This window comes from Eufriesea mexicana, unplaced genomic scaffold (genome assembly GCF_001483705.2).
Source record: "Eufriesea mexicana isolate 0111107269 unplaced genomic scaffold, ASM148370v2 scaffold1902, whole genome shotgun sequence".
Taxonomy (NCBI): Eukaryota; Metazoa; Arthropoda; class Insecta; order Hymenoptera; family Apidae; genus Eufriesea; species Eufriesea mexicana.
The window spans coordinates 293258-303809 of NW_016909996.1; the positions used below are offsets into that span (position 1 = coordinate 293258).

General features: G+C 28.1%; 2 protein-coding genes across 2 annotated transcripts in view; one reads left to right on the plus strand and one right to left on the minus strand.

Moving 5' to 3' along the window:
- The window catches only part of eRF1 (eukaryotic release factor 1), an 8823-nt gene extending 5972 nt beyond the window's left edge, over positions 1–2851 (plus strand). Inside the window, exon 10 of the mRNA XM_017902707.1 lies at positions 1734–2851. Within this exon, the coding sequence (XP_017758196.1) occupies positions 1734–1816 (83 nt within the window). The 3' untranslated portion in view covers positions 1817–2851. The remainder of the gene's footprint in view (positions 1–1733) is intronic.
- A 2303-nt stretch (positions 2852–5154) lies between these two features.
- Positions 5155–7287, minus strand: Mcm10 (minichromosome maintenance 10 homolog). The gene has a single exon (XM_017902714.1). The coding sequence runs from the start codon at positions 7282–7284 to the stop codon at positions 5155–5157; it is 2130 nt and encodes a 709-aa protein (XP_017758203.1). The 5' UTR covers positions 7285–7287.
- Between the last annotated feature and the right edge of the window lie 3265 nt (positions 7288–10552).

Genomic DNA, 10552 nt, shown 5'->3' on the forward strand with positions numbered 1-10552 from the left:
ATATATATATATGTGATTTTCGAAATAATATCGGAACCACTATTTCTTATTTTATTCTGCAGTAGATGTACATAGGAAATTTTCTTTGTATGCATGTTAAGCTTCTTAGCATTTTTGTTTTTATCAGTTGAATAACATTTTATATGTATTTTGAATTGTTATTGTTTTCCTTGTTTTCTTTTAATTTTAATTTCATTTATATTTTTCGCAATAAATTAAATATATTTTAAAATTACATATTTTTTTTTAAATTATTTGATACATATCAAAAATTTGATTAAATATCTAATAAATATGTATTCATTATTTAACTAACTGTTATGTGAAGAATGTTATAGTATGAAAATTATTATATAATTAATTTAACAGTTTTGTTATAATTAAAGTATTAAATTAGAATTTTAGTTTAAGTGAAATTAAAGTACACACTAAGACAATAATATTGTTATAAAATATATTTTCAAGATTATGTCCAACGTTTATATTAATATACAAATGTGCCTTGTTATTGCTTGTACAAAGAAATAATAAATACTGCTTGCTGCATGTTATGCAATAGGCAAATGTTCATTTCATCACCAAAGTTAAAATACAATAAAAAGTTTTATGTTTCTAAAAGATACTTTAGATATTATTATTAACAGGAATTAAATATATATAATCTTTGGTGTTGGATGTAAAACATAATTAAATAATCATCGTTTATGTAACAAATAGCTAGGCTTTCTTAAATAGTCAGTGTATTTGATCAAGCATAAGTACTAATTGATGGTTTGTTTCTATTAGCTTGCATATTGGGAAAGGTATAGTAATTGCTTTTTACTAATTTAGTGAAAGAAAAAGCTGTGAAATTGATACCTTGTTAAGTCTTATTATTGCACTTCTTAACATTAAATATATTTTGCTTTAGAATGTTATACACTGTACAAAAATCATTCTATTCATTAATATAGAACTTTTTCCCTATTATTAACAATACTATCAAGATTTAATTATTAATATTATATTACTAAATTTATTTTATTATTTTTATTATTAGTAAGGCTGCTAAATCATAGAAATATTATTTAACATAAAATGTAATATATTTAGTATATAATAACATGAATAACTGTTCATTTATATATTTTATTATTATTATAGCATATTCTTTATTATCCATTAATTTCCTTAGAGCATTTATTCTTATAATCGTTTTAGAATTAATTGCTTGTTAATTTCTTTTGATAAAGTTATAAATTAGGCATTGTTATTTGAATTATACTTTTGAAATTGTGATATGCACTACATGTATAACATTCATTTATTTTACAGTCATATTATCAATATATTTCTATGTATCATCTTTATATTATGATAATCTTCTCATTTTTTAAATTACATTTAATAGTTACCAAAGTAACAGTATTTTCCTAAAATATTAGTTGTTTCCATATTACATTTTGGTATCTTAAAATTACTAGAATCCTCTTAAGGAACTGAAGGATACTGTGCACAATATGTTATGCATGATTAATAATTGGTCTATTAAAATTATTTGTCATAATATTTCTTCAGATAATTGATTACAAATTCTATTTTATTAATTTGTTCATGAAACTTTTTTCTATATAGCATAATTTGTATTGTATTATTAAAATACTTTTCATTTATTTACATAAATTTACACTAGCAAAAATATCTTGATAAAATCTGTCTACTAAAATAGTATTTTGTTAATATGTGTTTTACAGGTATATTGCGGTACAAAGTGGACTTTCAGAGTATGCAGTTGGAAGATGTTGAAGTTGATACTTTTGATCTGGATGACTATTAAATCCGTGACTCAACAGACAATTCTTTTAGCTTCAGAGGAAAACATAAATATATGTTCTCCCTTGCATCATATTTCAAGAGAGGCACATAGAAGGACATGTTTATAAAATTTATTATATGATGCAACACACACATCATGAAATTATTCATTAGAATTCATTCAAGCAATTCACAATCAATACACAAACGTGAAAAGCACAACACGTGGCGCGCCGATAATCCATGTCCATGAAGAAAAAAAGGCAACTCGAAGACTGTGACACTTAATTAAGTCAGCTTGATACCTGCCTATCTCACACAACATTACCTTATATTACAGTTACATTCTTTAATTATTCACATGGATTTATTTAAATAATTACACGCGTTACAGTGCTAAATATGTTTGTACAGTACACGGTCGGAGACATTATAATTTTGTATCAAATTGATGTTTGTCATCTCGTCATGAATTTTATGATTGCAAAGAGAAACGGAAAAGATACTCGAATAGCATGAGAACGAATGTAGTGTTATTTTTGTTCAGATACAATGATGGATAAGCTGTGTAATAAACTGATTATCATAAACATGAAGTTGCGTATCGTGTATTTTATACCGATTACTAAATTCATATGAATAATGAAGAGTTCTGTACATAGACTTAAATTTTTAATGGCACTGTTGCCTTAGACATAAGTTAAGACCGCGTAATGTCCCAGGAAAATAAAATCTTTCCGTCTCATCGAGTGATACACACATAAACATATAAGAGATAATTTTTCGTATCTACATTAACTTTGCTGGCTCTCGACTCTTATATTTTGTACACTCACAAATTGTATATAACAAATGCTCCGCAAGTGTATCGAGATATATCTTTTCGATTGTTACAACGGTGCACTCCATTAGTAAAGAAATATCTTCTGCAATATTTAAGTGGCAGTTATTGAAAATATTACAAAATTTATTTTAACATTGTTAATTTAAATTGCTTATTCATATGATGCCTTTGTAATAAACAATAATATGTATGTATAAATGTGAGAAGAATGAAACGTGCAATTTTGATGAAGTATCTTCTATGAAATATCGCTGTATAGTAAAGGAAGATTTGCGAATATTGTGAATCTTTTGAGTGAAAATAATGTATTGTTAATTAATAGTATAATTAGATTATTTATACTATTACGCTATATGTGATGCAGGGATAAAGCTTTATGAAAACTTCATCAAAATAGAACGTTCAACAAAAAAAAAAAAAAATGACCTGGCTTATGGTATGTGCACAACGAATTCCAAAAGATGATGGTTTGAAAGTATTGTATCTGTGTATTGTCTTCAAGGCAGCGAAATGTTGAATGTCAGCTTAATATTTCTTTAAATTTTTATATGTAAACATTCTTTCAATAGGAATCTAGATAATTATTTATTACAATATCGGTGCGATTATTTCTTCTGCTTAGCAGGAGATTATTTTAAGTATGCAAGTTCTAGTTCTATAAGAACTCGGTTAACGTCTGAAAGAGATTGGGAAAAGGCCGTGTAATCTTAAATAATCTTTGATTTTTTGTCTTTATTTTTTTTTTTTTTTTTTTTTTTTTTTTTTTTTTTTTTTTTTTGTAAGGTAAGAAAAAGTGAGTGTGCAGAAGAACGCATGAAAAAAAAGAAGAAAAAAAAAATAGACATTGTTCGTACATTTCATTTAAACGAATCAATGACGTACTTAGATTATGGCTTGCCTATGATCACTTCCATAAGCATAGTTGTATAATCTGCTAACAGATTTATAATTTTTGGCAATCTTATTCTCCTGTATTGCTCCAGCAAAATATTTTTGTTCCTTCAAATGTTGTTACTTTTTATATAGCAAGGCAATACAAAGATGTAATCGTTATGAGTTTTTGCTTAATCAAATTCTTCAAAATATGAATTTAATACCTCATATTTTGTATGTATTATACGCGTTAAGTACACTCGTGCTATGTCCTAAAGATTTTAACTCGTCTCTGCTGAAGAGAATTATGAAGATACGGTGAAAATATGAATTTCAAGATTACATGACAAAATGTTGGCCGTACCATGATACACGTTCTATTAAAAATTTTGTGAAGTGATAAAAAGGGATATTGAAATGACTCATAATGATAAAAAAATAATTTATGAAACTTAAATATAGTTCATGTGAAAAAAGGAACATTTTAATTATGAAAATAAAAGTTACCTCAACAAGAACTAATAGTTATAATTTTATATTAATTTATAATTATAACTACTTTCAAGTAGTTAGCTCATGTATCTATATTGGTTTGGTATTTTTTAGTATATATGGCAATTATAACAAGTGTACTTTCATTTTGCTATTAATAATACAAAACCAAGAAGAATACAAATTTTGTGAAGTTGACAACGATGAAATATTTTAATATATTTCTTCAGAAACATAAAATTTATTTAATAATTAAATGTTACTTCCAATCTCCCTTTTTTCACATATGCATTACACAAAATTTATACACAAGGGAAATTAACGTATCGTTAATATCAAAATTTAATAAAAATCTGAATAGAATAGAGTATGAAAAAATGAATAAGAAGTGAAAAATACAGTCTATGTTTCTCATGCAAACAAGTTGCTATTAGAACTCGAAAATGTCACAATAACATTTGTTTCCACAGGGCATAATCAAGATAATTATTTAAAAAATGCTGAAAAAATGTAAAATTAAGAATTAAATAATAATGAAGATAGAATGGAAAAGTAGTTTTTTTAAATTTTTGCTCTGTAATGGTTTTACATTGAGGGATATTTTCGGGTTCCAATTATAACGTCTTTTTACATTTTTGTTAATGTTCTCCCTTTTTATACATATACGTGAATTTTACTTAAATGAAGTATTAAAAAAAATGTCTTTATATTATTAATAAGACATATTCGCCTATACAATGGGGTGCTGTTGAATAAAAAATTGAGTAGAAAAATAAAAAAAATAAAATGGCATAATATAATAAAAAAGGAAGTAATCAGTAAAATACATTTTATACCAATTTACACCTGACTGTACTTAGATATTTCTACATAGTATGTATATTTGAACAAATATAGTTAAATGTATTTATTTTTTTAATTGCTTTTAATATAACAATAGATTTATAAAAATATGAAATTACATTTATATATATATATAAACTATATTATTAGGGATTTTTTACATTTATTAATTTCATAGTAAAAAATATTGATGTTAAAGACAATAAAAACGAAACAAAAGTCAAATAGATATACAATATTAGGAAAGATGTCACTCTTTTATATATGTATATATGTATACTTTTTATAAATTTAAATTTAGTATGGTATTACTTGTCATCTTCTTCTGGTACCAAGAGATTAAGATTGGCATCTTTAGTCATTGATCCTAAATAAGGTTCCTCATCTCCACATATGGATAACGCAGTGACGGAAATATTTGTTTTTCTTTCATCCATCATTGCAGCTCTTGACCAATTTGAACTGCTGCATTTTATACAACTATGCGAAGGTATTCTATTTAAACTTACTGTTCTATTTCCACAATCTCCACATTTGAAAAATCTCTTTACTGCATCCATAATACGTAATAGATGCTTCTGTTCTTTGCACATATCAGAAGCAGAAAATGATGTATATTTACATGTTAAACACTTAACAGCTTTACAAGGAACCTGATAGGTACTTAACATTTTTTCTTCCATTCTTTCTTTCATTTCTAGCTTATTGAAATACTTGTTTTGTTCCTGCTCATAAGACTTTTCAATAAGATCAGTATGAGCAGATTTGGTTTGCATCATTTCCTTAAATTTATCTCCTAAAACATTTGGTTTCTTTACTTTTTGTTCTTCATCACATTCTGACTCTCTTGATCGTTTTTTCCCTTTCTTCAGTTTTTCTTCTTTACTTAAATGTATTTTGTTAGGATTTTTAGGTTTAATTTTACCATTTTCCTTAACCCATTTAACTGCATTATGTTTAGCTATATTAATTTGTTTTTTAGTTATAGGTTCTGATAAATCTACTGTTCCACCAAGGCAACCAACACCTAAGCGGGGACTTGAAGATAAAGAGGATAACATGCCTAAATCTTTTTTCCCTATATTATCATGCTTGTAGGAACTTAACTTCTTTGATGTAGGTGAAGAAGATGTATTGTCATCTGAAAATGTTTTAGACAAAACAGTAGCTTTCCAACCTCTTGACTTGGTTATTTCTTCAAAGCATTTTTTCATTTGTTTTCCTGGTACTTCTACTTTTTCAGCTATATTTTTTACATTATCCAAATTTGTGCTACTTAAATTGCTAGTTTTTTGGCTTCCTGAAAGTAATGCTAACCGTTTGGCATCTTTTTCTTCTAATTTCTTATTTTTTACAGCAACAATAGCATGAAATTCGGGCATATTATTCATAACTAATTTCGTTTGTTGCTGTGTTTTTTTTTTTAACATATCTATTGAAAAATTTTGAGTATTACTAAATGCTTGTAATTCTGATCTATGAGAGCATTTTTTGTATTCTTGCTTGATATGATATAAACAAAATTCACAACGACTAATATTTACAATGGAGTTACATTGTTCTCCATTCTTTTTTCTTGATTTGCACTTTCCCATATCTTTAGATTTTCCAAGAATCATGATCCTTTGTGGATTATTAATTGATAATGTAGCTAAGCTAATATTGTCTTTAGACTCTAAAACTTTTGGATTAAGAATACCTATCACAGTACCAATAGTAGTTTTCCAAAACGTTTTATTTGCATTGCTAAACATGAAAAGGCACACAGTATTCATATTTTCAGATAAATCACTTATTGTCCATATAGAATAGAAAGTTCCTTTTTGAGAGGTTTTTGGTACAGATTTGTTTACTAATACTCCTGCAATTACCCAATCTTTCTTTATTTTTTCTGAATTAAGATGATATTTCACTCTTGATATTGTAATTGGTATTTTATCAGCCATACGTGCTTTTAGTTCCACTGATGAGACTATTGGATTAATAATTCTCAATCCAAAAAATTCATCACAATAAATATCTTTTGACGTGTTAACAGAATTATTAGTTACTACATTTACATTTTTATGTTTAGGTGCACTAAACTCAAATGTTTTCTTGCCTATCTCACGTGCTTTACCTTCATTTGTATTAATAGCTTCTTTCTTTAATAAAGATTTTATATCACGTCCATAATCAGAATATTTTTGCTCTTCAAAATAACGTCTGTCTTCATCATCTGAAGAATCAATTGTGTCATCATAAATTTCGCTTTTCTCTTGAATATTATCAGATATATTTTCATTATTTAATTCAGGCATATCTAAGAAATTGAAATTCAGTTCTTTCAAAGTTCTTTCTTTTTTTTTTGGAGATAATTCATAATTTTCTTCTGCATCATCATTAGCTAAAAGATCATTTAAAATATCATTTACATCAGAATCACTATCATTACCCATTTTAAATATCTAAAATAAAATTATTTGTTACAATAATTATAAAAATAAAATCAACAATTTGCTAACAGCAAATATATTTAATTAACCTTTACTACTTACAGTTTACCCGAAGAATTATTCACTTTTAATATAAGACGAATTATAAAATTAATCACAAAACAAAATTATACTTTTAAGCTTACTTGACAGTCAACTTAATACGTGTACCTTATAAATAAGTATTAAGCTACAGGTAAGTGTCAAGCCATTTTTAGCTATTTTTCCCGCCATTTCTTAATAAGGAAACAAGTCACGTTTTCATTTACACAATTGAATATTTATTTTTTTTAATTTATTTCTTATTTATAAATAACCAAAAATATAAGACTTAATTTACTTACTAAATAGTAAATATTGTAGCTTTTTTGAATAAATGTAGTTCTATTAACGATTCGAAAATTGGAGAATATTTAAATGACCAATAAAATGAGATATTGAATACTTTATTAATAGATAATTTAATTTGTAATTCGAAGTTTGTTGCACTGTATTATATTACAAGAAACGATACTTTAAGAAATGTAATATTTTGATACAAAAATTAATAACTCGATTTTTTGTTATAAGGATACCAAATGCAATTATTAATCATTTTATAATTGGTTATTTTAAAATAAATCGCAGTTTTTTGATTTTATATAATTAAGCAAATACAAGAAAGGTTAATATTCTAAAATTCGTTTTGAAGTGCAAATATTTATTGTTGTAAAGTTTCAACTAATTTGTTTCTTAATTCATAGTTGCAAATAATTGGAGCTCGAAATTATGATAATAATGGTGTTATTAATGGTGCACTTTCAGATGAATGTTCTAAATATAATTTAAAAAATTATACATATTTCCAATTAGTATAGGTTAATAATGGATACTACGATTTATTTATATCTATTAACGATTTTTCTAGCGTAAAGGTAGTCTTTCCACCAATCCGTAGCACGAAAATCGATCGGTCCTATAAAATATTTATTCTGGACATTGCAAATTGTCTAAAGATGCCAGAATGACTTCTGTAGAAGCAAAAGTAGCACCGAAGTTTCATGTAGACGGGTTTGAAACGCATTTCTTATTCATTTTTAATTTTTTAGGATAGTAAGTGATATTTTTATTTCTGAAATTAGTATATATATACATCGAAATTAATATATCAATTAATCAAAGTCAATATAAATAAGTAATTATAAACTAGAATAATATATAGAAATTTATAGATTTGTATAAAATTTACTCTCATTAATCCACAAGTTCCTTTCACTTTATTCTATTTTTGAATCGTGGAAATAATGGAAGAGAATACAGATTCTTTTAAAAATTGCAAGAAACTTTATTTAAAACATGTGTATTTTTACATGTACGGATGTTTATCGAGTAAAATAAATAGTATGGCATGCATGTTCGTTTCAAATTTGCGCTACAGTAATCATAGCGTGCAAGTCATTTCATATTCTTTACGTAAGCTGCCATCTGCAAGAGTAGTTGTATTTAATTGCTATTGATTCGTGTTTATTCCCTAGAATTGAAATGAAACATTTAATTATGTTTATGTCGACGAATATGAATTGTGAAACAATAAAGATTGTTGATCGATAAGGTAGGAAATTTGTAACAAATATATTTGATAATTAATAAGAGAAAAATTGATAAAACTTTATAAATAGATTTTTGATATTTGCTTGCAAAGTGTAACGAATGATAATTTTATAATTTTCAGTGACTCGGGAGCTTATGTATACTGTTACTCTACTTGCTACCGTGGAACTGTCGATCGATTCAAGCAATAAGCCATCAATAAAACATTCTATCCACTACACCTTGGTGTCTATCGAACTTGCAGCATGCAACAGTATTATTTTCTATATTTGTGACTATAACTTCTCTCAGGGTGAAAATTTCCTTCGGCATTGTTGGAAAATCGTTTCTTTTTAATACATAATTTTCGAAAGGTATTCTTTTACTACTTCAGTTACTTTTTTTCAAGAAAATTTTGTTTCAAGAAAGAATTAAAGTTTTCGTTGAATAAATCTCGTTTAAAGTTGTCATTGTTTTCATTGTTTTAGCGTTGAAGATAGAAGAAGAAAAGAAAAGATGGATAATTTTACCGAAATGTGCTTTGTCAGTTGTCCATCTGCTTTCTAAGAGGGGAAGGTGGTTTCTCTAGATCTGGTTCGAAATAATCCGCGACATGAGCACCAATAGCATCCTCCACCTGCTAATCTCGAGGAAAGCTGCACGTTTCAAACGGCTTCCACCTGTTAGTCATGGGGAAAGCGTATGGTTACGAAGTTTTTCGAGTAGAACGGAGCAACACGCAGTGGTTCTCTCTTTTCCTCTTTCATTCCGTTTGAGAACTCAATACCATCTGCATCCTATGGAAAATGCAGATGTTCATACGAATGTCGCTCGACGATGTGAGTAATTGCATTTCGTTAGAAATTCTTTTACCAAACAACAAAATTAAGTATAATATAACATACATTTTCTTTCTAACAGATAAAGTTAAAACATCAACATCGTGGTAATATCTAAAAATAATACTTTTCTAAACATAAACATGTGCTTTATAATAACTGGAGTTTCTTTTATATAGGTCTACAATGTGTCGTAAAGTATTCATACCATGCAATGTTATATTCAAGAAAGTAATAGACGTGTATAGAATAAAACTCGCGCGTGCGCACCGACAAAATTAATACATAAAAAAGAAAATTTATGAGACTTCGCAGGTATCAATTTACAAACGATCGATTAGCCTTAGTGTATATTGTTGAACGCGTCGCTTCGCGTCGCGGTGAAATGCGCGCTCCGCCATACGATATACAACTAACCATAGCAACGTGGTCGTCAACATAATTCCTACGAAGTTGCATGTTCTTTGGAATCGAAAGAAGCACACGACGAAGCTGGAGAATCCTTCATTTTTTTTCCCCTTTAACGAACTCGGTCATGTCTCCATTTGATAGAACTAGAGCTCACAATTTCCTCGCTCGGAGTCACCGTCAGCATCGTCAGAGGAAAAGGTAAAATAGGGAGGGCGAGTCCCCTCCAGGCGCGTGCCTTGCCCCTTGACCCCCTCGTCATACCTCGTGCGTGATCCCCACCCCTGTGTGCCACCCACTCACCTACCCCGACCCAGTGGCCCGCGGGCCACCCCACCGCGCCCCACCCCTGCGCCGACGGCGATTCGACCCCGCGCGCGCACCCGTCTCGAGCGCCGTGCTCGTTCGCAGTCCGT

What these genes read in the sequence shown, in the direction of transcription:
- Mcm10 (XM_017902714.1), bottom strand. Translation starts at nt 7,284, where the DNA reads ATGGGTAATGATAGTGATTCTGATGTAAATGATATTTTAAATGATCTT.